The sequence below is a fragment of the Aureobasidium namibiae genome, assembly GCF_000721765.1.
Source record: "Aureobasidium namibiae CBS 147.97 unplaced genomic scaffold scaffold_2, whole genome shotgun sequence".
Taxonomy (NCBI): domain Eukaryota; kingdom Fungi; phylum Ascomycota; class Dothideomycetes; order Dothideales; family Saccotheciaceae; genus Aureobasidium; species Aureobasidium namibiae.
Genome location: NW_013581207.1, coordinates 426636 through 450625, shown reverse-complemented (window position 1 = coordinate 450625; position 23990 = coordinate 426636). Strand labels below are relative to the sequence as shown.

Below are 23990 nucleotides of genomic sequence, written 5' to 3'. Positions count from 1 at the left end.
GATTCATATTAGACCTCACCATCTTGCCACCAGTGACCGCAAACAGAATCTGCACAAAGGTGGTTCATGGAGCACAATGAGCTGTGGTTTCTTTGTCATGATATAGTGATGCGCCGTCTTCACGACAGAGAGGCGCGTCCCATCTTAGCTTGGCGTAACGCATATCATGAGAACGGACAATTCAGGGTATAACCATAGCAGCACAATGGAATCGGAAATGTAGGTTGCGTTGTGTGGAAGTAGGTGCGATTGGAATGCAATAAGATTATTTTGCCAAGAAGCCCTGGAATGCTTTCTGGTCAATCACGACGTTGCCAACAGCTCTCAACTTCTTTCTTCCTTCCTTTTGTCTCTCAAGCAACTTCCTTCTTCTACTGGTATCAGCTGCGTGAAGCTTTGCCAAAACATCCTTTCGGAAAGGCTTGATGGTCTCACGGGCCACGATCCTCCTGCCAGCGACAGCTTGAATAACAATTTCGAACATTTGTCGATCGACATGCTCTTTGAATTTGGTCACCCACTGCTTGCCGATGCGCTCGGCTTGACTGTGGTGACAGACACGAGCGACTGCATCAACGGGAATCTTGTTGACGTGCAGTTGCAATTTGATGATGCTGGACTTGCGCCAGCCAGCATCTTCGTAGTCGAGAGACGCATAACCTTTGGTCAAGCCCTTGAGCTTGCCGAAGAAGTCATCTACGAGTTGGGCTAGCGGCAGTTCGTACTTCAGAATTACTTGTGTTGACGTGAAGAATGTGAGCTCGGTTTGTACACCTCGATTGCCCTCGCACAACTCGATGACTTTGCCGAGATACTCTTCAGGCATAGTGATGGTCGCAAGCACAAACGGCTCTTGCAGCTCTGCGACTTTTTGATGCAGTACATCGGTCTCGGGGAAGTCGTTGGGATTTGACACGATAGTCTCCTTGCCTTTAGGATCGACAATCTTGAAGGGTACGGATGGAGGAGTAATGATGATACTTGCTCCATGCTCTTGACGAAGACGATCTTCGAAGACAGAGCAATGCAATGTGCCTAAGAAGCCGAGACGCCAGCCTGCACCTAGAGCTTCCGATGACTCTTTTTGGACGTAGACACTACGATCATTGAGTACGATCTGGTTGATACTGTCCTCTAGATGTTCGTAATTGCTTTGGTCGACGGGGAAAGCGGCGACGAAAACCATGGGTTTGGGCTCCTCAAAACCAGGCAGCATCTCAACAAGCTTCTCGGAACCGACAGTGGTGTAGGTGTCGCCGACCTTTGCATCTTGCGAGCGCTTCATTCCAGGGTTGAAGTAGATGTAGCCGACCTGGCCGGCGCGCAGTTTGGTCATGGGGGTTTGAAGGGGGTACATGATGCCAACCTCGCCAACATAGTATTTGATACCAGTAGCAAACGAAGTGACATGGTCGCCGGGCTTGATTTGGCCTTGGAAAATGCGAACCAGCAAGATGACACCCTTGTAGTTGTCGTACCACGAGTCTACCAGGAGCAGACGCAGCGGCTTATCTTCATCGCCAACAGGAGCAGGGATGTTCTCGACGACGCTGGGCAGCAGAGCCTCGACGTTGATTCCAGACTTGGCCGAGACTAGGACTGCCTTTTCTGGATCCAACTCGAAAGTATCCTTGATTTGTTCGAGCGCGCGGGGTGAGTCGGCGGTGGGTAGATCGATCTTGTTGATGACGGGCACGAGAGTGAGGCCTTGGGAAAAGGCAAGGTAGAAGTTGGCGACGGTCTGTGCCTGCACACCTTGACTCGCATCGACTACCAGTAGAGCTGTATGGATAGCGTCAGCGCATGGAGTTCGTCCGGCTGGTCGTTCACGGGTAAGGTACCTCCACCACAACTGGCGTAACTTCTTGAGACCTCTGCTCTAAAGTCGACGTGACCAGGCGTGTCGACCAAGTGCAGCATGTAGTCCAGACCGTTGTGATTGTAGAGCATGGTACATGTCTGGGCCTTGACAGTGATACCTCTTTCTCGCTCTACGTCGAGTCTGTCCAGACTCTGGGCATTTCCACCTTTTTCAATGACACCAGTGATTTCCAGCAGGCGGTCGCTCAGGGTACTCTTTCCATGATCGACGTGAGCAACAATGCAGAAGTTGCGGAAGCGTTCTATGGGAATGGCGGCAATGCGCTTCTCGAGGTCGGATTGCACCTTAGCGACCTGCGCCAGGCGTGAAGGTGCTGCGTGGAAGAGGCGGGTATAGCCATGGTTGATGGTGGGCGCGCTGGCTGTCAAGTTGCACGCTCCGAAGCGTCTAGGAAGGGCGCGAAAGAAACATGCTTGCATCTGGTCCTGCGGTCTGCCTGCCCGGGGGAAGTCGAACAGTCGTGTCTTGAAGATGAATCGACATTGTTGCTCGCGCTGTCTTGAACTTCGTCGATGGTCGGCCCGAAGCTGTCCGCCCTCTCCCTTGCTGTCACCATCAATCCCACGACTCGCCAGCCATATTGCTTTATCAAGCCATTCACGACTCTCTTCGATCCGTCAATCTTTCCTGCCTTCCTGATTGCTGCTTCACTGCGTCTTTCCAGCCTCTTTCGCGCCTCTCCTCGACATTGTCCAGTTAATTTCTGCACCAACATTCCAATCTTTTCTCTTGTGCTGCCTACCAATTCTCTCCATTACCACCAGTTCAAACCAATCCACAAAGCAATCATGCCGCCAGCAAAGAAGGAGTCCAAGGAGAAGAACACGCACAAGCTTGCCTTGAAGGGTGCGTCGCAAAACATCTATAATCGCCTTATCCCAGACTGACCATATCAAGGCTCCTCCAAGACTGTCACAGAATTTGTACAACCCCCAATTCAATCGACCGTTGTCTGCAAACTAACCTGAACATAGTTCGAGTACTGCATTAACACAATCTTGTAAGCTTCTCATAACAAAACTCATCTCGAACTATCTCACTAACTGTAGCAGGTTCCAACGTGGTGTGTATCCGCCCGAGGACTTTACAGCGTATGCATCCATCTTCTACGACCGTCGTTTTATTTCTCTCACAAACTATACAGAGTCAAGAAATATGGTCTCAATATGCTGGGTAAGATGATCGTTGCTCTCGTCGTGTTCGCCCAGCTAAAAACTATCGCAGTCTCCCAGGACGATCAAGTCAAAGCATACATCAAGAAGATCATGTCCCAACTAAACAAGTGGATGCTCAAGTCCAAAATATCAAAACTCATCATTGTCATTACCAGCAAAGAGACTGGAGAACCTGTAGAAAGATGGCAGTTTGACGTGTGTAACACCCTGACCTTAATATTCACTATCCGCGACTGACCATAACAAGGTTCAAATATTCGGCAAAGACTCCAAGAAGAAGAGCTCCAGCAAAACTGCTGTCGATGAGAACGCTGAGAAGTACGCCCAATGGATCATCTACGCTTACAATGAGCTGACGATATCGTTTAGTGCCACCGAGCAAGCATCTGAGAAATCCGACCAAGATGTGCAACAAGAGATTCAATCTATCTTTCGCCAGATCACCGCTTCTGTCACATTCCTACCCATGCTCGATGGTAATTGCACCTTCAACGTACTGGTTTACGCCGACCAAGACTCGGAGGTGCCCTTGGAATGGGGTGACAGTGATGCTAAAGACATCCAAGATGCTGAAAAGGTGCAGCTGCGCAGCTTCTCCACCAACAACCACAAGGTCGATACACTTGTGAGCTACAGGTATGTTGTCACCATCGATGTTATCACATGTCTTGCCTGTAGTATCTATATCTGACGTGTTTTGCAACAGATTGGCTGAATGAGCGTTGAGAAGAGGAGACTTTTGACATGCAGAAACCAAGGTTCGGGCGGCTGCGAGCGTTGAGCTTCTAGAGAGACAACAAAAAATGCCGGTCCTTCAACTACAAGAGATAGAGCCAGACGGTTGAGATTGTTTGAGACAGCCCGAAAGCAAGCTCGGTACATATATGTAGAAGGGCCGTTGAGGAGATATTGCACTACTACTCTTCCGACAACTGGTGCTGTATACCACCAGCTGTGCTGCTCGATGTTCATTACACAAGAGCAGCGAACACGTCTATGACAATTATAACATCACCCCTGAAAATAGACTCTTCTGTCAGACCCTTTGTAACCTGCACACGAGCGCCTCAACCACGCCATGGTGCCATGTTCAAACAACAATCTCCGCCAGCGCTGCTGTCAGCTCTGTTCAGCTGAACAGCCACTGTCCAGCCCATACAGCTGCAAAGGCGCACGGGAAGGCCGCAAAGCATAACTAACTTTAACCTTTCAACAAGCACGGTTTGGCGGGAGCGCGGAAGTGAGCGAAAGGAAGAAAAGGGCTGAACCTCTCAAGCCTCAACCTGGGCCTTTTCTGTGTGTCCAACGGAAATCTCACAAGGGGCCCATGACTCTTGCCAACGCGGAAGAAAAAAGCGGCTGAACGTAAAACGATATTTGCAAGATTTCAGCTAATTATTGCTTTGCTTCAGCTGCGGAGTATAGACTGTGCTTTTCTTTCAGCTCTGGTTCCTACTTTTTCTTCCATCGCGAGAATGCACGAGCATCCATGCACGCGAAGGGGGGGACCGTGTGCATCAATAGCATGATGGGTGGAGTCTCTGTCCGGCTGCATCATGCATTTTTTCTCTTTCCATGCTATCGAGTATTGAGTACCTCCTATTTATTGCTACGTACTTATCACTACTTTACCAATAAACCCAATTGTGTGGGAATAATCGAGATAAGTGATGGTTCATTGCTGATGCAAGAGAGATCATCACCAAAAAAAGGCGCGAGCCGAAACATAGCGAAAAGCACAGAGCCAGGCCCGCGCGATCATCGCGTAGGCTACAATTACAAAATAATGATGAGTGCTAATACTCTGGGGTCGGAGCGACGAGATGCTCGAGATGCAAAGATGAATTACCAGCCTCTTCTTATATCTGTCAACGAAGAACATCTCATGAATGCGTTCGCATACAGCAGTTTCGACACTGATACCGCTTATCGAAACGTCTCCAAAGCCAGCCGAACGGGTGGATAGGCAAAGCAAAATCCGTGAGCAGCAGCAGCAGAAAATAAGTTGGTGAGGAAAAAACGCCAGCCCAAAGCATCAATCGTGCAGAACAGACTATGAGATGCAACTCAAAATAGCATTTGAACCTTGGCTGCGTTTAGTGTATTTTAAGGCGCTTCCGCCAATGAAGGAAAGTATGTTCCTTGGACCTGCATAAGTATCGCAGTACCAATAACGCGAACTTCTCATCATAATGACAATCCCAGCAAGGCAGAGCGGAAGCATCGAATATTGTCGAGAAAGTCTACTCGTCCAGCAAGGCTGGTTATCAATTCTCGTCGACGTTTTGTTAACGTGACCCAGCATGCGTGGAAAACGATCGGCCGGGCCGTTGTTGAGCCAATACCAGGTGGCGCGCCGGAGAACACCTATGGACTCGCTGGAGAGAGCTGAGGGAAAACACGTCTGAGACATCGCTGAGACCCGTCTCGTCATAAATCACACTTGGTCGCGGCGGACTCGAGTCTAGTACTCCAATGTTCTACGACGTGGCGAAGAAGGTAGAAGGAAAAAGCGTTCGTATAGCTCGAGTCTAGCGGACCGGGAACAAAAGCTTTCTTGACGATGCACGTTAGCAATCAAGTTTTCGGGATGCATGGTGCCCATCCATGGCGTGCGAGGCGTCCTGTCTCTGCGCTGTCGATTTCCGTTGAGCAGGTGCTTCGCTAAAGAGACTCATGCATGCGGAACCTCAATCTCGTGGGTGCAAAGAACCCCTGCAAAATGACGAATCTCCACAATTTGTCGCATGTCGAAAAAGGCTGCGGCGTGGTGAGATAACGAACTTCCCACGAGTCTGCGTTACAGCTTCGGGCTCTCCGTCAGCTTGAGATAATCGTCAGCCACGCACACGGTGTCAATGTCATTGCACCATCTCCGCACTGGAGTCTCGAAGATCAGCAAGATGTGAATCAATGATCAGCGTACGGTGGTGTTAATCTAGGTCGACGCGGAGAGCTTCGGCCGTTGGCGGCACAGAAGGAAGCAGCTTGCACCTTGTATCTCGATTCTCCAAAGCAGTTGAGCGGCAGAGAGACAGACTCGCGCCCACTTCTCACCGGACGGCTGCCGATGTCAGGTACGCACCACGGGTTGGCACAAGGTTAAGACAGGCAACCGATGTGCATGGCCGTTAGCGTCGCCTCGGCCGCCAAAATAGGACAAGATTTTTCGCGCTATCCTCGACCGTGCTGAATCAAAGCCGTTTTGGGTATGTTCTGGCTCGGCCCTGTCTGGCTTGGCCTCAGCAGCTGCTGGCTCTCTACACTATCAAATCCAATCTGTTGGCGCTGTTGTCCCGGACTACTTCTTAGTCGTGCTGCTGCCGTCCTGGACCACGCCTTCCTTTTGGTTTCTTTCCTTCCCAATCACCATACAACCACTCTTTGTCGTACTACAACATATCAGAGGTCTTTACTGATCCTCAGTCTTTCGCTTACAGCTTGTGACACTAGACCAGTCCAAGCATTACAACAAACCCATATCCAGGACGAGAGATTTAGCGGACCAGGAACCAATCTACTGGAAATTGATTAGGAAGCTTGGCTATAGCCAGCACTACTACTACATTCTAACATCACATTCACATTTCCATCATGGGTCTCAAGTCATATCTCGCCCCAGGCCGCAAGGCCGACAAGAAGGGTGAGAACAATGCCACCGAGCTCAATGAGAAGGCCCCGGCCACTGGCACATCAACACCCCAACATCTTGCACCCTCAGGAGCAGTCTCTGGCGCAGCAACACCCTTCGGATCAAGGCCGGCATCTGTCTTCCCCGAAGGTGATTTCCGCAACCATGCAAAGGAGGAGATTCTTGACATCAAGTGTGACATGATGGTCAACAACCTCTACCAGCAGCAAATGGAATTGCTCTGGACTGCTGGTGGTCACGATGAGGGTATTCTGCTCAAGAAGTCGAGAGGAAAGTACGCATGCTGCCCTTCAGATCTCGAGAGCGAGCCTGTTGGCTTCTTCAAGGCTGTTGAGACTCTCAACGTCAGAGTGAGCAAAACGATCATCTTGCCTTTGAGTTACTGTGCTGACTGTATCTTCAGAGTGCCATGACCGTCAACACTCGCGTCATCAAGCTGTTCCTTCACGGTAACGACCGTGCCTTTATTCCCTTGAAGAGCGGTCTCCGTCTCCAAGTGCTTCCCGATATGTCGTACCTGCCGCGATGCGCTAAGCATCAGTTCGCCGCCTTCATTGCCGATCGTGGTATCCTCGTCGTTTGGGACGATGATCCGAGACATCTGGTCAAGCGTGCTACCGACATCGAGAACGCTCTCATGAAGATGGTCTGGAAGCAAGAAAGTGAAGAGGAGGAGGTTTCCGAGAAAGAGAAGCAGGCCGAGGTCAACATTGATGAACTCGGTGCCGACAGCGAAGAGGCTGGTGCCCTCGAGAAGCCTCGCCGCATTGTCCTCACCCAGGCTATCACCGGCGCCTTGACTCTGTGTTTGATGATCGTTGTCATGGGTACTGGTTGGCGCAAGATCGCCTTGGAGATTGCCACTGACGGCAGCTACATCCGCATTGCTTTCGTCCTGTGTATTCTTCCTCAGATGTGGCTCTCGCTCTTCTTCTACCAAGCAGTCGTCAACAACATTGCCCAGCTGTTTGGTCCCATCTCTCAGCTGACGTCTAACACCAAATTCTACTCGGGTGTTGCTCCAAAACGCCTCAACGCCGATCTTACCACCCTCCCTCACATCACCATCCAGTGTCCCGTTTACAAGGAAGGTCTTCAGGGCGTTATTGAACCTACTGTTCATTCCATCAAGGCTGCCATCTCCACCTATGAGATGCAGGGTGGTACTGCCAACATCTTTGTCAACGACGATGGTATGCAGCTGATCTCCGAGGAGGAGGCTCGTGCCCGTCAGGACTTCTACGACGAGCACAACATCGGCTGGGTCGCTCGCCCTCGCCATGACCCTAAGGGTGAACACGGTGAAGCCTTTACTCGCCGCGGAAAATTCAAGAAGGCCTCAAACATGAACTACGCCCTCTGGGTCAGCAACCGTATTGAGGACAAGATGAACGCAACTCCCAAGCACGCTAACTGGTCCAACGAGGACGAAGCCGAGATCTACGTCAAGGCACTCAACGAGGTCGTCGAGGAGGACGAAGGCCGCACCTGGGCTGATGGTAACGTCCGTCTTGGTGATTACATTCTCTTGATCGACTCTGATACCCGTGTGCCAACCGATTGCTTGCTCGACGCCGCCAGTGAGATGCATCAATCTCCACAGGTTGCCATTCTCCAGTACTCTTCTGGTGTTATGAACGTCACCGACAGCTTTTTCGAGAAGGGCATCACTTTCTTCACCAACCTCATTTACACCCAGATCAAGTATGCTGTCGCCAGTGGAGATGTCGCTCCTTTCGTCGGTCACAACGCCATCCTGAGATGGTCCTCTGTTCAGAACATCGCCTACGATTGTGAAGATGACCATCGTGAAAAGTACTGGTCTGAGAACACTGTCTCAGAAGATTTCGACATGGCTCTGCGCCTGCAGAACGATGGTTACGTAGTCCGCATGGGTGGTTACACCGGCGACGGTTTCAAGGAGGGTGTGTCGCTTACCGTCTACGATGAACTCGCTCGTTGGGAAAAATACGCGTACGGATGCAACGAGCTCCTCTTCCACCCTATCCGCTACTGGCCTACTCGTGGTCCTTTCACCAAGCTCTTCCGCAACTTCATCTGCTCTGCCATGCCACTTCCCTCGAAGTTCACCATCATGGCTTACATCGGTACTTACTATGCCATTGGTAGCGCCTGGATCTTGACCATTCTCAACTACTTCCTCATGGGATGGTACCTGGGTTACAACGACAAGTACTACCTCGATTCTTTCCAGATCTACCTCGCCATCCTCGTCGTTTTCTCTGCGCTCGGTAACCTCTCGCTGGCCATTCTCCGCTACCGCACCGACGAGCAAGGTCTGCTCAGCGCTCTCCTCCTCAACCTGATGTGGATTCCCATGATGATGCTCTTCCTCGGTGGACTCTCGCTGCACTTGTCGCAAGCTCTCCTATCGCACATGTTTGGCATCGACATGAATTGGGGCGCAACCAGCAAGGAAGCCGAAAACACCACCTTCTTCAAGGAAGTCGGCAAGGTCATCAAGAACTTCAAGTACACTTTCATCTTCTGCATCGTCATGGCGCTGGGTATGATTGCCTGCGCTTGGATCGTGCCGTGGAACTGGCAGATCAGACAGTTCTTTGCCATCTGGCCTCTTGCCACCATCATCTTTTCTCACTTCTTCTTGCCCATCATGCTCAACCCTAACCTCATGCTCTTCACGTGGTAGAGGGTGGTTGTCTTTCTTCTTCTCTGTTTCGACAATTGACTTTTATGTTATATGATGGCAGGCGATGCTCTCTCTCTCTCTCTCACTCACTCACTTGTTTTCCTATCTTTTGTTCCATCTGAGCGAAGGGCGTTTTTTTTTTACTCAAAACCTATAGACAGTCGTTTCTTTTTTAACCTATATACCAGAGTCTTCTAATTTCTTCCAAATACATGACTTCTTATCTCCTTTTGCTCCAAAAGTGATATCTGTGTCTGCCTTTCAATCATTGTGAAGAGCTGACCGACCTCGAAAGCCAGAGTCTAAATTTTTGGCTGTATTGAGGGAAGTTAAAGACGGTGGCTGGAGGTCAGCAGGGTCAGCAGGGTCCTATCGTTTTCATCGGTGGCTGGTTTTGCCTTTCGCAACGGTTGTGAGCAATTATTGAGTGATTGTCTGGATACTTTGCTGCATGGCTTGATCAAAGAGAGGGTCAACGGTAACGTGGTGCAGTAACGACTATCCAGGCTTGGTGAGATGACGCTATAGCTGAGGTTGGTGATGATTAGTACTCGCAACGCGATCGTTGGTGACGGTGACATATCGATCCATGCACGAAGAATAGAGTGGGATGATAAATGTCTTTTGATTGCTTTCTTGTTCAGGAGGGTATCTTCGATCATGTAGGAGAGGAGGAGGAGGGACGGATGGGATATTTTGAAAAAAAGAGCAAAAGAGAATGAGAAGGAAACAATCTCGAAAACCTCCAACTTCTTCCATGCGATAGCCTCGCAAAAAAAAAAAACGCTCAAGTATGTCCTTCAACACCTTCTCATGATCTGACTTGCTGCACGAACTGAATGAAAAACTTTTTGAAATCAAGCTTATCCTTGGCTTCGAGATGCTTGATATATTCGTCAATGATGGGAGTTTGCAGACCCAGCCCAGACATTTCCGTCTCACGCAGGTGGGTCTCGTAGGCTGCTCCACACTTGCGGAGGATAGTCCATTGCAAGGTGGCGGCTTCTGTGAGGTAGCTGCGTGCTTGGGCATCCTTTGGTTGGAAGGAGGGTTGTGAAATCAGAGCCCATGTCAGGGGAGAGAAGCGTGACATGATGAAAGTATCGAATCCTGGAACCGTTGGTGCAGCAGGTTGAGCAGCACCTGCCGGGACAGGGATGGTGAGATCAGGGCCGCCCCATACCTGTGTCATCTTGGTCAAGACGGCAAGAGAGAGACGAGCGGTGGGGTAGTCAGAGGGGTCGCGGCAGAAATGCTCCAGTGTCGTCAGAATAGTCTCGAAAGTCTGTTGATTGGCACTGCTGACGAGGACAGGCGCTAGATCGTTGTTCAAGATGACGAGGATGAATTGCAGGTACTGCATCTTCAATTCGCCAAGCTGGATAGCATCGTCAGTGCCAGTGGTAGGCTCTGAGAGACCTGCAAGGACTCTTTGCAGCAGAGGAGTAAGCAGTTGGTCGAGGATCTCGATAATTTCAGTCTTGAAACCGAAGACCACTTGGTCTAGAAGTCTCAAGAACGTAGCCATCTCATCCTTAGTGGAAGACTGCGAGAGCAAGCCGTCGATCCATCTGGGCAGTTTTTGCAGAATACCGGAGCCGAGCACACCCAACATGCGTGAGAAAGCGAAGCGTGCACCAGTACGAATGAGCATGGAGTTCTTGAGAGACTCGAGCGCCGTCAGAACAGCTTCGCCGGCTGGGGAGAACTCGTTGGCTAGCTCAGTGGGTGGAGGTGCGCCCGAGGTGTTGCTGCCGGGCATCCAATCGCAGAAGCCTTTTGCCAGAGTTCCCACTGCCTGAATGATATGATGAACCTGAATGATTGCTCGCTCGTCACCGTTCTTGGCAACTGGAATGTGACGTTCCAGGTCTGCGATCAAGGGGCTGACGAGAGTACGGGCGTAGAGCATGCGATTCTCTAGTGGGACCGAGTTCGTAGAGGCAATAGCTCCAACAGCCTCGAAGAGATAGAGCTGGCTGGTGAAGATGGCGTCTGCGGACTGGTCGTTTTCTTCAGACGACATGTCATCATCGTCGCTATCCTTGGGTACTTCGGCGTGAATGGTGAGTAGATCGGCGACGGTCTCGATGACGGTCTGAGCAACGTTACCAAGTTGGCTGCGTAGTTGCTTGACAAAGCGGAAGAAGAGATACCACGAGCGAGTCTTGATCTTGATGTGATCGCTGTGAACGAAACGGACAAAGTTCTCGAGAACACGGGGAATGCTGTCGGTAGTGTGCTCGAAGAATGTGCAGTATCTCACGCAGATCTCCATGTACTGAAGCTGGACCGCAGGGTGAGGGTACGAAGCAATGTCAGACTCGACTAGCTTGGCCATCATTTCAATAAGATGCTGAGACGCAGTGCTAGAGGGTGAGCTCTTCTGGTAGAGACCACCGTTCTTGACGGCCAATTCGCCGAAAAGGTACATTTCGTACAAAGCCAAATCCAAATCCCTCCAGTTAGGCTTGTTGTCTGACGAAATTCTGTTGAAGGTCGTAGCAACGACTCTGCTCAGAGTATCCATGTACATAATTTCATCGACTGCAGCCACAGCTTGTTGGAGAACGTGCAATCTCCTGCGCAACTCTTGAAACTCAGCCTCGTCTGTCTGATCGCTCTCAGCACCCCAATCTGCCGTCTCATCGTACTTCATCTTGAGGATAATGGTGTCGAGGATAGGTTGCAGCATGGCACGGTATTGGTCGGGAAGGGTTCCACGCTTGGACGAGACACGGAAGAGCGTGAGCAGATCGGTGAGCGAAGGAATGACAGCGGAGCAGATTTCGTCGTACTCGTCGGAGAAGAAGCGGAGAAGGTATGGAACGAACAATTGGAGAAGCTCGTCTGCCTGGGCGGCAGTGTTCGCGTCTAGACCTTCCGAGTCGAGAACCTTGACAACATCGAAGACGACATTGTTGACAAGCTTGGCCACGGTTTCGCCAAGGTCGTTGTCGTAGTTTGAGGTGCCTCTGGACTGGTTCAGAGCAGAGCTGGCCACGAGCTGACCGGCGACATTGGCCAGGTTAAGATACGAGATTAGCTGGATCTTGTCCTGACTAGGCATCTTCTTGGCCACAATCTCGGTAAAGGTGTCGATGGCGGCATCGCGAATCTTCGCTTGAGGGCTCTCAGCAGATGAGATGTCCGGTTGTCCTGCAATCTCGAGCAAGAAGTTCAACATGTTCTCGTTGACAACGAGCGAGATGTCGATCCAGCTTACCCAACGTGCAACACAACGGAGACACAACTCGACAATACTCAGATCAATCTGTCTCCACCTCGCAAGAACTTGTTGCCAGAAGGTCGAGATGTTCTGGGCATCGCGCGAGCGCACATAGTCTTTGAGATCAGCATTACGCTTCAGCTCTTCCGGGGTGCGAGGGATCAGGACGTCGGCGATTTCGTCGTGGATCGAGTTGACAATGCGGAGGTAAAGAATAGTCCCTTGTGGGTTGTCGGAGCCAATTGTGTTTGCATCGCCAGCCAGCGATCTGAAATCTTGGAAGAAGGTTGGCCATGCGGTAGCGTAGAGGGAGGTGAAAAGGTAGGTGATGGTTTGCGTAAGCTTGTTTTGGATACTGGGCGAGTCGACACGGTTCGCTTGGTTCGCAAAAGTTTGGTGGATATATGTCATGAGCTGATCCTTGATGTAGGAGAGGCTTTGTTCGTCCAGACGGCCTGCCTGAACGGCATGGCTGACCAGTTCCAGACAGACATGGCGCACGACTTCGTCCGGGGGAGGGTCGCGAGTGAAAAGGACTAGGCAAACTTGCCAGCCAGAAGCGTCGTCGCGCAGTTGCTGCAGAAACTCATAGGCCTGAGCTTTGAGGTTCTGGTCGGCCCGGGGATCAAAGGCAATTTGGATGGCGCTCTCGACCTGTCAAGAGGGAAGACGGGTTAGCTGGTCGCTTGTGCAAAATGGGCAGGCACGTGGGGTGCGTCTTACCTGAGCATCCATGCTCGCCACCAGTTGAGAAGGAAGAATTTACGAGGACAGACAGCTGTAGTGTAGTGAAACACACAGATTGTAGCGCAGATGAAGTGGCAGAGGTGGGTGGTGGTGGCGGGGTTTGTTGATTCGGGTCTTGTCAAATGTCACGGTGTTTCGCTGTTCTGATGTTGCGGCCTCAAACTCCAAAGGCGGTGAGCGCCAGTCCTCCGCACGCACCTGCCTCATGCCCCGCCCGCCATCATCGCAACTGCCATTCGTGTTGCTTACACGGCTAGGAACCTTCTAGCATGCCACTGACATTCAGCACAGGTCTTTCATCTGCATTATCTCGAGATACGAGTGTTCTAAGGCCTTCTTCTGGAATATCACAGAGCCACAAACCAGGTACGCCATTCGACATGCGCAATAGGTAGGAGATCGGCAGAAAGAGAGCAACCCGCAGCCAACAAACAGACGCTCCAACAGTCATCCTTCCTGACTAGAACAAGAGCAAGCTGTAGCGCATAATGAGCAGCATATATGAGCACAGAAGGCTGTATAGAAGGACGGGTTGCATGCAGAGAAGAAGCGGGGAAGAGTCTGTGTCACTGGCGCTGGCGGTCAGATGCAGGACCAGACAAAGGAATGTTTGTTTGGGTTGGACACGGCCAAAAGTCAGGTGTGAAAGGGTTTCCCCCGTGTGCAAAGGTTGTAACGCGTATAGCTATAGAGATGGACAATATTCTCGAGGACTGAGTTATATCCATCGAGATACGGTGTTCTCCAGACTTTCCTCAGATACGACTTGAATCTCAAAATCACTGTGCCTTATTGTAGCGAGCATTGCGCTCTACAGCTCCGTAGAAGAGACGAGGGCAGGCAGGAGACTGGAAGTTGGAAACTCTGGCACAGGACAGTGGTGCCTGTGGGGCCGCCGGCGGGCCGCTGGGATCAGCGTTGGCGCATCGATTGTCGTCCCGACCGATAGCGCATTCGGCTTTCACTCTCTCAATGCATTGAGCCCGACATTCGACTGCCCCTTGTATTTGTTCCTGGCACGAGACATGGTCTGACAGGAACACAGAACAGCTCGACTGGCAACATGGCTGCATCCCTTCCGGAAAAGGAGCGAGACCTGCTCCGGCGCATCGATGCCTGTGTCGACCGCATGCGCGCCTTCACGCCCGACGAGCCCTACGTCTTGAGCATCCCTCAAGACGAACCCAAGTTCCACCACCACTCCCATCACTCGTCGCAGATGTGGCGCACTGGTACTCCCTTCCGCCCAGACGACGACCCCAACCAGCAATACCAGACTTTTTACTATCACGAGCCACTCTCCGACGTCTTTCATCTACATCGCAACTCACACTACCAGAAGGACAATGCCTCCGTCTCGTCGCAACCGAGGGAAAAGGAGAGCAGTACACAGAGCACTCCCAGCATGCATCCTAAGAAGAAGATCAGCCTGGCTGCTTACGCCAACAAAAAGACACAACCCGACTCCAAGGACGTCAAGCATGACAAGCCCAAACACAACAAGACGCTGTCCGAGTCGACTTCCTCACAGTCGCTCAAGTCACGCGACTCTGCAAATCTGCCACGCATGCTGTCTCCACTGCGCGACCGCTCACAACAACCACAACAACCTCGACCTTCACCCAACCAAAACCCACCAAAACAACCCCTCCTACCACCCCGCCTAATATCCCCAACTCTCCCTCCTAGCATCATAGCTTCTTTGGAAGCAAATCCATACCAGCCATCTCGACACAAGCATGCATCGAAACGTCTACCTTCCCCACTACCGCCAGTCGCCGAACAGTCACGCAAGCATCCGCCAAACATTCCTGAGCCCAAAACACGCGACTCACCCCAAGAAGAAGAACAAGATTCTACCCCCTCATCACTTGTCGTCCACCTCAAGATCCCTAAGAGTATGCGCAAGAACATTGGTCGATATTTGCAGATGAAACCACAACCTCAAGTCATTCGTGTGCTACCTCCGGAGAAACAAACAGCTCCAGCACAAGCCACACCACAAGCAGCAAAGAGACCACGCCCGGCAGAAGAAGACACGCCACTCCTCGAGTCAAAACGCAAGAAGGCCATCAAGCCTGAGCTGTCCACCACAAAGCAGGAGCCCAGTACACCCTCGTCTGCCACTCTCGCAGTGCAGAAAGCCACACGTATTGCCCGCAGTGCTACCAAAGATCTACGCACTTCGGCTGCTATGAAACGCGTCGAGTCGACCGACAGTATGGTTAATGGCACACCGCAGTCTTCACGCCAGGTCAATGGTGTCACTAAACCATCCCCCTCATCGGGCAGCATTAAGACAGCCGAGTCGAAAGCTTGGGTGATCGAAGCAGCTCGAATCGGAAACTTGGGCCGGGAATTGAAGCATGCCGTCTCGGCTTTGGACAAGGCGGAGTCCAACAATGGCCACACTGAATCTCGACCTCGTGAGACGGCTGCCGCCATGTCTCTCGAGTCTATTCTGTTGTTCATGCTCTCCTTCTACTGTACGGACCGCGGACTTGCCGCTCGTAACCCGCCTGCACCTCTAGATGGTGGACACACTTGGGCAACGATACCGGCGTTTATCAACTTTGTCCGTACGCGATGCCAATACTTCCCAGCTCTCGATGGTGTGGCCTGTCAGCTAGGTGCTGTGTGCAATGCGATGATCGTGTTACGCTTGACGACCATACGCGAACGACCACAAGACATGACGCCCGAGGAAACGCGCGCGCTGCACAATGCAGCTTCGACCGGTCTCAAAGTTTCCAAAGATGGAAGCTCGAAATTATCTCTATCAACCATCATGTCATCATTCCCAAAGACATGGAAAAAGGCTATGAACAGCAATGTTTCCGGAACAGGAGCTGAGGACGACGTCAAGATTGGTCGCTACGCTGGGGATATTGCTCTACCGCTCGGAATGGATACCGAGCCTCTCATCGCAGTCCGAGTTGGTTATGCACTGCTGAGAGAATGGTGTGCCAGCAAGAATCTGAAATACGAGATGAAACTTGGACTCTGAGCAAAACCATCGCTCAACCACGACAAATTGGAGCAACGAAAAACAGGTTGCACATTGGAAGCATAAGCATGGAGTTTTGGTGGCATGGAGTTTTTTGCTTTTCGTGGACCAAAGTAGATGTTAACCTGGAGGACCAGCGGTGGAACATCACAACGGCATGGCAGGGAGCCGAAAACGCATAACCCTTCGTTGCTTTTCTTTTGTTATATGGGTTTCTGTATTCTGCTGTTGATGTAACTCTGATACCCCTTTGCTACAATACGTAGGCAAGATTATGCTACTGCACTCTGATTCTGATTTCATACAAACCAGTGTAAATTCTCCGTCTGAATTCTGAGATCTCCATTGTCATAGCCTGAAGCACAGTTATACGTAGTCACACTCACCTTTTCACTCAAGCCTTTATCGCATTCACTATGATGGGCATCACATCCAGAACACGAGCTTTGATTTAGAGGCTTCCGGCCACGCGGACCGAGCCGCTGCACGCTGAGGCACGCTCGGACACGTACGAATGACGCTACCAGGCAACCTTTCAGTTGTGCGATCCACAATCTTCAACCCGAGCCTCAACTTCACTTCTTCCAACAAGACATAACATATAAACTCATCATTCTCAAAGATCTTATGGCGCAACGAGAGATTCCTGGTTTCTACTATGGTAAGATGTTCCCGATCTTCTTTTAAAACAAGATCGCATCTTTTCGATCTGGAACAGAACGAAGCTGACCAGCGTTTTCCCTTGGGAACAGATGCGGAAAAGGGAAAATACTTTCGAGTGCAGGCGAATCATGTGGCACCTCAGGGTGCTAAATACTCGCATGAAAATGTGAAAAAGGAGAAGGAGATGTCTAGAGTAAGTCTTATCTCTTCTCTTCTACCATCTAGAAGGAGTGTGTGAGGGGCTAGTGGAAGGATGCTCGTGACTACAGTTCCGGACCTATGGACAGATGGACTTCGACAAATGATTACCCTTGGATTCCAGAATTTCTGGATCTCTTGTGATATGATTCGTGGGCTCGAATGGACAAACACTCTCTCGAGAACATGCTTTACAGGATTTGCACCTCAAAAACACCTTGATGTCTAGATTTTCAATATCATTCTTTGCCATAGCCCTTCACGCAATACGTCCGGACCGGATGCAAAAAGCAGATCTCATCATGAAGGGCTACAGAATCTAACAAACTGGCACGCAGAAACGCAAGAGAACAGCCGCCCACCGCCAAAAACGAGAGACCCAAACCGTGCGCCGCTCAAAAATCCTCGACTCGGCCTCTGCAGCAGGCATAGCACTCTGGCGCGAACAAGGCCGCTCCTCACTTTTGAACTCTGAAGCACGTCTCTACGCCCTGTCCTCCCAGTTCCAGGGCTACGAATCCCTTTCACTCAATAGCTGCGAAAGCTGTGGCAAACGTGACAACATACACGATTTCTTCCTAGACGGAGAGAACGATGCGATTTTCATGGCGCTTGGATCGAGGAACTTTGGCAGGGTGCAGTGGTTGGGGATCGAGAGGGAGGCCTATGATGTAGCGGCGTTTAGGAGTGATATCAGTAGTGTGTGCGTCAGTCAAAGCAGGACGTTGGTGGCGACTGCATATGACAGGACACATCCCGGCAATGTATTCGTGGCGGGTATGGCTAGCAATATCGATGCAGCAGACGAAGGGCCGCCTATCCTGGATTCGCCGGCGCCGAGTTACTCCATGCTGGGCAAAGACGAAACGGCACTCTGGACAGCGAGCCCTTGTCCCACAGGAGCAGCTAGAGATATCATTGCCATTGGAAGCACAGAGGGAGTCTACATGATGACATCGGCAGGAGATTTGCTGCAACACCATGCGCTGAAGGAAGATGTCCGCTCTATCGACTGGTTGACACCAAACGTGGCTGTCGGCGGCACAAGGTCCAGCCCGGTTTACCTCTGGGATGCACGAGCACGAGGTTCATCCCTGCGCTTCAAGCACTCCAGCGGCGTAACCGGCGTCCGCAGTCTACACGATGGGTCTCGCGTCCTGGTCTCCGGATTTACCAGCACAAGTATCTACGACACTCGCATGACTTCCTCACCCAAAGGCCCTCATTCACCATCGCCAGCTCTACTGCGCTTAGCCCCTACGAAGACAGAACGGCCCAGTGTCGCCATGGATGTGCTTGCAGATGCACAGTTGCTAGCAACCGCAGACGATGATAATGTGATCCAGCTGCATTCGCTAAAGAGCGGGAGGTTGATGGGCAGTTTGAGTGGAGCCAATCCGAGCAAGGAGAAGGGAAGGATCAACAGACTGAGATTTGTTCAGATGGCTGATGGGAGGCCGACGATCATGGTGTGTCAAGGGTCGAGGCTGTTCGAGTGGTCTTGGGGTGGCGATTTGGATGATGAGGGATGATGGATTTGGATTTTACTCTTTTCGTCGTTATTGTTTCCATTGCTTTCAGACTGGGCAGAGCAAGGCGTTTTTGGCACAAAGGCATTCATACCCCTGACTGAATGATATGAGATACGGACGGGGTCTCTGTGTCTAGCAAGCATCATCTAACTCGGTGCCAGTAACCATTTGTATGTGCAGAGTTGCATTCTCGCATACTCTGCATCTCTTCTCTACTTCCAATTGTATTGTTCCACTTCCAGGTGTGATCCAAGAGCCTCAAGCATCGTGTGGACCCGTCCTCATCTTCTCCATGACCTCGGGCTTGGGCTTGACATCACAAACCTCCCCACACTTCCCGCACGTCCTCGCTTGCTCATCTTCTCCAAACGCATTCACCGCATCCTTGATCTGACTCCCCAAATCCGTACACACAAAACTCTTCTCATGCACCACACCCCCACACCCACCACAATACCACCTGAGCCTGTCTTCCTCCCCTTCAGGTCTAGGCTGCTCAATCACCACGCCAACCGTATCTGCAAATCTAACCGGATTGTGCGGCGTATTTCCTGGCAAGAGAAAAATCTCGCCCTCGTCGATGTAGATGTCGCGGAAGGAGCCTTCGGGAGTAACGGTTTTGAGCAGCATGCGACCACGGTACTGGTAGAAGAATTCAGGGGTGCTGTTGATGTGGTAGTCTGTTCGTGCGTTGGGGCCGCCGACGATCATGACGGTCATTGGGTCCGAGTAGACGCAGTAGTTGTTGATTGGGGGTTTGAGGAGGTGTGAGTTTTGTTCTAGCCTGTGATTTGGCGGAGGGTCAGTTTGGATGCACTAGAGGCTAGGAAGGGATAGAGTGGGTACCATTTGGGAATGTTCAAAGGGTTGCCCAGGGGCGTGGTTGTGGGTTTTGCGGGTGCTGTGCTGGACATTGTTGCGGTTCTTGTGATGGAGGTGAGGAGTGGTGTGAGTGGTGTTCGTAGGGTTGTGCTTCTTTTGAGTGTGTGTCTGCTCAGTGATCTAAATGTCTGCATGCTTCTTCTGATGGCCAAAACAGAGATGGCAAACCTCGGAAGTGACCGGGTGTTTCTGTATCAGAAATGCCCAGCGTCATAGATAGAAAGTGGAGAGGTCCAATCGCGGACAAGGACATGCCAAGCATACGGCGATTAGATACGAGAGGCTCACTTTAATTCCGAGTGGTTGGTCTGGCTGGCTGGCCGGCTGTTAGGGCTGAGACCTGTAAGACGGATTGCGTCGTTGCGATATCGATTCCATCGAACCACTTGTCTTGTCCTCTTTCTCTTCTTTTGACCCTTGCAACTTACAGTATCAGAACACCATGGATCACTCACACATGGATCATGGAAATATGGGTCACGGCGGTATGGACCACGGTGGCATGGATCATGGAAACATGTGCAACATGAACGTAAGCCTCGAACCTCTATCTCGGCAGCATGGAGTAGAGAGACTGATGGTAGAAACAATGCAGATGCTCTTCACATGGGACACCAACAACCTCTGCATCGTCTTCAAGTCCTGGCGCGTCACCTCCACCATGTCACTTCTCTGGTCTTTGCTCGGCGTCATGCTACTAACCGCCGGCTACGAACTCGTCCGCGAAATCTCTCGTCGCTATGAAGCCAGAGTTCAAAAGGAGATTGATGATATGCCGAGTAAGTCTCATCCTCTTGTCCTCTGCCCTTTAGCACCAAAGTCATCTATGTGCATACCTTTGCTTTTGTTTGCGCGAGACTTTTGAACGAGGTCGCTAAACTGGCTGTTTTCACAAAGACGATCAAGAAGGAAGCTCATTGCTCGCATCAGGACGCTCTGCTGCCGACGCGTATGCAAAGACCAAGACTATCAAGGCTGCTTTATACGCCATTCAAGTATTTTATTCCTTTTTCATCATGTAAGTCCATCTTTCATCCTTCTGCTCCAAGGACGTCCTCAAGGAGGGCATTCTTGCATTTCATATTCCGAGGACGATAGCTGATATGGTGGAAACACAGGTTGCTCTTCATGACTTATAACGGATGGATCATGCTGGCTGTGGGAGTGGGTGCTTTTGTGGGTTACTTGATGTTTGGCAACTCGACTGTTACAAAGAGTGCTGCTTGTCATTGAGCAAATCCAACGAGCATATCTCATCAACAACTTTTGCTTCCTATATTTTGGTAGCATTTCTTGTTTACTGATTAGATAGCAACGGAGAATACGCTCTGCAACATTCCAGTGCTACAGTGTTACCAGACCAGAGAGACGTGGGTTAAAGCTTGAAAAGAAGTCTGCAGATCTTGTATGCCGGCGCCGAACATAACCTCTCGAAACAGAAATGCAAAAGCTATTGCAATGCAATGCTCACAATGTGACGACAAGACAGAGTGAAATAAAAAAACAATACAAAGCACCGTGGGCAAGATTCGAACTTGCGACCTCCCGACCCTCGAGAGAGAGACTTGAGATCTTAGGTAAAGCGAGCGTAGGGTAAGGCGAACGTAGGATACCAGATCGGGTGTGCTGACCACTGCACCACCACGGCTTCTCTTTTGTTGGTGGAGGGTAACTTGAGATTCTCGAATATAAAGGTTTGAGGCATATCTTCGGCTGGGTGGGAAGCGCATCTAAAACTCCCTCATGCCACCTCAACTCCATGCAACGACCCACTGCGTGTGCCAACAGTTATATACGATGGAATCGTTGTCTCTAGCAACAAGCAAAAAAGCCGTGGTGGTGCAGTGGTCAGCACACCCGATCCCACACTTTCTCTAAGTTCGTTCGCTTTCTCTAAACACTCTCTCTCAGGGATCGGGAGGTCGCTGGTTCGAATCCAGCTCATGGTACTTGGATACTTCTTTTTGGTCGTGTCTTTTTGTTCTCGTTTTGTGAGGTAATGGTCGTTGGCTCTGATCGCCTTCAGACACCTTTCCACGATATCTTCATGACATGGTCTGCTTTCTTCCTTGTACCTCTCACCAGTCCCAGATATCGCAATTCAGCCAGAGAACGCTGGAACAAAGCACTATACGCATGTCGATTAGCACAACATTCTCACCTGATCAGCGCTCTTCGCATCACACTTACTTTGTCAAAGTTTCATCCTGGCCATCTCCCAACACCGTCACAAATGCAGTTCGCAGGTCGGCAACATTCATCAAAGCTCCGCCCTCAAGATACAACTGATACAGAATAGCAGTCGAAGGCTGAGTAGCCGCCAACGTATTCTCAGCACCTGTCCCTGCATCCGGCGCACAACACTCGCAATCCAAGTAATCGTGCGGAGAAGCCAAAGCACGCTCGATAGCAGCTCTGGGCTTTGGGGTAAAGACATCGCGATGAGGTGACTTGAGATCATACATGAAAACCTCATTAAACATCAAGTCTTTGGGATCGATGAGAGTTGCATCGAAGTGTGCTTCTAGGGCTTCGATGAAGCGGCGTAGGAGATCGGAGTATGCGGCGTCGGATTTTGTGAGGGTGGACTTTTGTTTGCTGAGTTCGACTTTTTTGGCGACGACGGTTGTTCGGAGGGTTGCGTTGTGGAGGTCTTGTTCGCTGCGGAGGGTTTCGCCGTCTTTCTGTTGGGCTTGTAGCTTTTCGAGTTCGGTGAGTAGCTTAGTGCATGTATTATGCAGGTATCCAGACGGGATTGATAGGACGTCCTGTAGTGTCAGTAGTAAAGCCTCCGAGTTTGACTTCTTCAAGCACATGAACAAGTTTTTCTCAAAGTTTGAGTCTCTGAGTTGGCCAGCGAGGGCATCGACTAGTAGTGTCGACTTGAGTTGCTGTTGTAGAGCTGGGATGCGCTTCTGTAGCGCCATGGTCATCTCTACCATGCTCAAAATCTTCTCCAGAGCTTGATGTCCAGACAAGATCTGCCGTTTGAGATGTTCAAGAAGATATGCGTTGTTGTTTACAAGGCGTTGAGGTATCAAAGCTTCACCGTTCTCGAGCATTGTTTCCACATGTCTGTGACTATCAGGAATGTCAAGCTTAGAAAACTTGAGGCAACTTACTGTTGAAAAGAAGGGAGGTTTCGTAGAGCTTCAAAGTGTTCAGCTGATATATCTGCCTCTGCGACGGTGTCATCGAGGAAGATGCTAAGAGCATTGGCATAGAAATGTGATAGGTATGCATACTGTGATCGATCAGCACAAAGTTTACCAATCGGCGACTGAAGGCTATACCTGAACACTGTCCACGAAAGCGTCGAGACTCTGAATATGCTCTCGTTGACGACGTAGCGTGGCAGAGCAAATGCCAGGACCTAACCAGAGATCGGGGGTACTAGATTCAGGGGATGAGTATAGAGCATCAGTGATCTGTTCGAGAGCACTTTCTGCCTTGACAACATCAAATCGTTGACCGTGGATGCAGCGAGTAGCCTTCTTGGACAACTTGACAGAAAAGTTCTCGATGGATGTAGCAACACCAAAGAAGAAGACAAAAGGTATTCTGTCTTGCCAAAGACTTTGAAGAGGTTAGCCGGAATTGACTATGAGAGTTGAGATGAATCTTACGTCAACAGCTCGATTGCATCCGATAGAAGCGCGCCATCGAAGGCTTCACAGTCCTGAAATGCAACAACAACTCGAGACAAGTCTTTCTCTTGTGTATAGTCGTACAACAGTTGAAGATCATAATTCAGCAGACGTGTACGTTTGCGAGTTGGGTTGACAGCATCGACCTCATCTTCATCATCGGATCGAGCGTCAGAAGAAGTTCCTCTCGAGATGAGATTTTTGAGCAAGGTCTTGAGATTGGGAGCCAAGGCAGAGGTCAAAGGGATGAAGATACTTCCATCAGATTGGCCAATGCTGCTGGATAACTGTGAAAAGAGCAAAGCGTGTGATGCAATACTTGGACCAGTGAGAATGATGGCCGAAGAGACCTTGCCGGGAGCTGGTTGAGGAGAAGTGGACTCGACAAAAGTAGAGATTTGGTTGATGGTTGATTCGTTGATCTCCAAAAGTAAACTCTGTGCAATTGTCAGCATAGAAGACGGAATACAGACGGATGTTTCTACCTTAAGACGATGCTGCTGTTTGGCCCATAGGCGTTGGTATAGTGACCTACGAAGAGGCCACGAGGTTTGGAGGCCTTGCAGTGGCTCAATTCGGCGCTTTTTCACTGGGCGGTCCGAGTTACGAGCGGGTGGATCATATACATAGCACGTTTGAAAGTCCATGGTCCTCCGGTCGTATTGGCAGTGGAACCAAGACTGCGTAAACAAAGATTCGGGAGTG

At 50.6% G+C, this 23990-nt stretch overlaps 9 protein-coding genes across 9 annotated transcripts; 5 read left to right on the top strand and 4 right to left on the bottom strand.

The window, feature by feature from the left end:
• Positions 1 to 265: 265 nt before the first annotated feature.
• M436DRAFT_69501 (GTP-binding protein-like protein GUF1) lies at positions 266 to 2461 on the bottom strand (the record flags this gene model as incomplete). The annotated part of the gene is made up of 3 exons (XM_013575692.1): positions 266 to 1782; positions 1842 to 2294; positions 2455 to 2461. The coding sequence occupies 3 exons, from the start codon at positions 2459 to 2461 to the stop codon at positions 266 to 268; spliced, it is 1977 nt and encodes a 658-aa protein (XP_013431146.1).
• A 209-nt stretch (positions 2462 to 2670) lies between these two features.
• M436DRAFT_38570 (HORMA domain-containing protein) lies at positions 2671 to 3748 on the top strand (the record flags this gene model as incomplete). Its single annotated transcript, XM_013575384.1, has 8 exons — positions 2671 to 2728; positions 2780 to 2805; positions 2857 to 2882; positions 2935 to 2973; positions 3027 to 3055; positions 3107 to 3252; positions 3305 to 3375; positions 3427 to 3748. 8 exons carry the CDS (start codon positions 2671 to 2673, stop codon positions 3746 to 3748), a joined length of 717 nt encoding a protein of 238 aa, XP_013430838.1.
• A 2903-nt stretch (positions 3749 to 6651) lies between these two features.
• Positions 6652 to 9380, top strand: M436DRAFT_69500 (uncharacterized protein; the record flags this gene model as incomplete). Its single annotated transcript, XM_013575691.1, has 3 exons — positions 6652 to 6700; positions 6785 to 7059; positions 7113 to 9380. The coding sequence occupies 3 exons, from the start codon at positions 6652 to 6654 to the stop codon at positions 9378 to 9380; spliced, it is 2592 nt and encodes an 863-aa protein (XP_013431145.1).
• An 811-nt stretch (positions 9381 to 10191) lies between these two features.
• On the bottom strand, positions 10192 to 13344 carry M436DRAFT_60347 (Xpo1-domain-containing protein; the record flags this gene model as incomplete). The annotated part of the gene is made up of 2 exons (XM_013575542.1): positions 10192 to 13263; positions 13333 to 13344. 2 exons carry the CDS (start codon positions 13342 to 13344, stop codon positions 10192 to 10194), a joined length of 3084 nt encoding a protein of 1027 aa, XP_013430996.1.
• Positions 13345 to 14419: 1075 nt separating this feature from the next.
• On the top strand, positions 14420 to 16363 carry M436DRAFT_38597 (uncharacterized protein; the record flags this gene model as incomplete). The annotated part of the gene is made up of 1 exon (XM_013575390.1): positions 14420 to 16363. One exon carries the CDS (start codon positions 14420 to 14422, stop codon positions 16361 to 16363), a length of 1944 nt encoding a protein of 647 aa, XP_013430844.1.
• Positions 16364 to 16990: 627 nt separating this feature from the next.
• Positions 16991 to 18756, top strand: M436DRAFT_69497 (uncharacterized protein; the record flags this gene model as incomplete). Its single annotated transcript, XM_013575690.1, has 3 exons — positions 16991 to 17024; positions 17116 to 17219; positions 17563 to 18756. The coding sequence occupies 3 exons, from the start codon at positions 16991 to 16993 to the stop codon at positions 18754 to 18756; spliced, it is 1332 nt and encodes a 443-aa protein (XP_013431144.1).
• Positions 18757 to 19014: 258 nt separating this feature from the next.
• On the bottom strand, positions 19015 to 19670 carry M436DRAFT_60344 (3-HAO-domain-containing protein; the record flags this gene model as incomplete). Its single annotated transcript, XM_013575541.1, has 2 exons — positions 19015 to 19540; positions 19603 to 19670. 2 exons carry the CDS (start codon positions 19668 to 19670, stop codon positions 19015 to 19017), a joined length of 594 nt encoding a protein of 197 aa, XP_013430995.1.
• A 410-nt stretch (positions 19671 to 20080) lies between these two features.
• M436DRAFT_78264 (ctr copper transporter family protein) lies at positions 20081 to 20871 on the top strand (the record flags this gene model as incomplete). Its single annotated transcript, XM_013575854.1, has 4 exons — positions 20081 to 20170; positions 20234 to 20417; positions 20569 to 20656; positions 20757 to 20871. The coding sequence occupies 4 exons, from the start codon at positions 20081 to 20083 to the stop codon at positions 20869 to 20871; spliced, it is 477 nt and encodes a 158-aa protein (XP_013431308.1).
• Positions 20872 to 21660: 789 nt separating this feature from the next.
• Positions 21661 to 23932, bottom strand: M436DRAFT_78263 (uncharacterized protein; the record flags this gene model as incomplete). The annotated part of the gene is made up of 6 exons (XM_013575853.1): positions 21661 to 21766; positions 21829 to 22713; positions 22761 to 22882; positions 22932 to 23214; positions 23265 to 23722; positions 23771 to 23932. 6 exons carry the CDS (start codon positions 23930 to 23932, stop codon positions 21661 to 21663), a joined length of 2016 nt encoding a protein of 671 aa, XP_013431307.1.
• Positions 23933 to 23990: the final 58 nt, after the last annotated feature.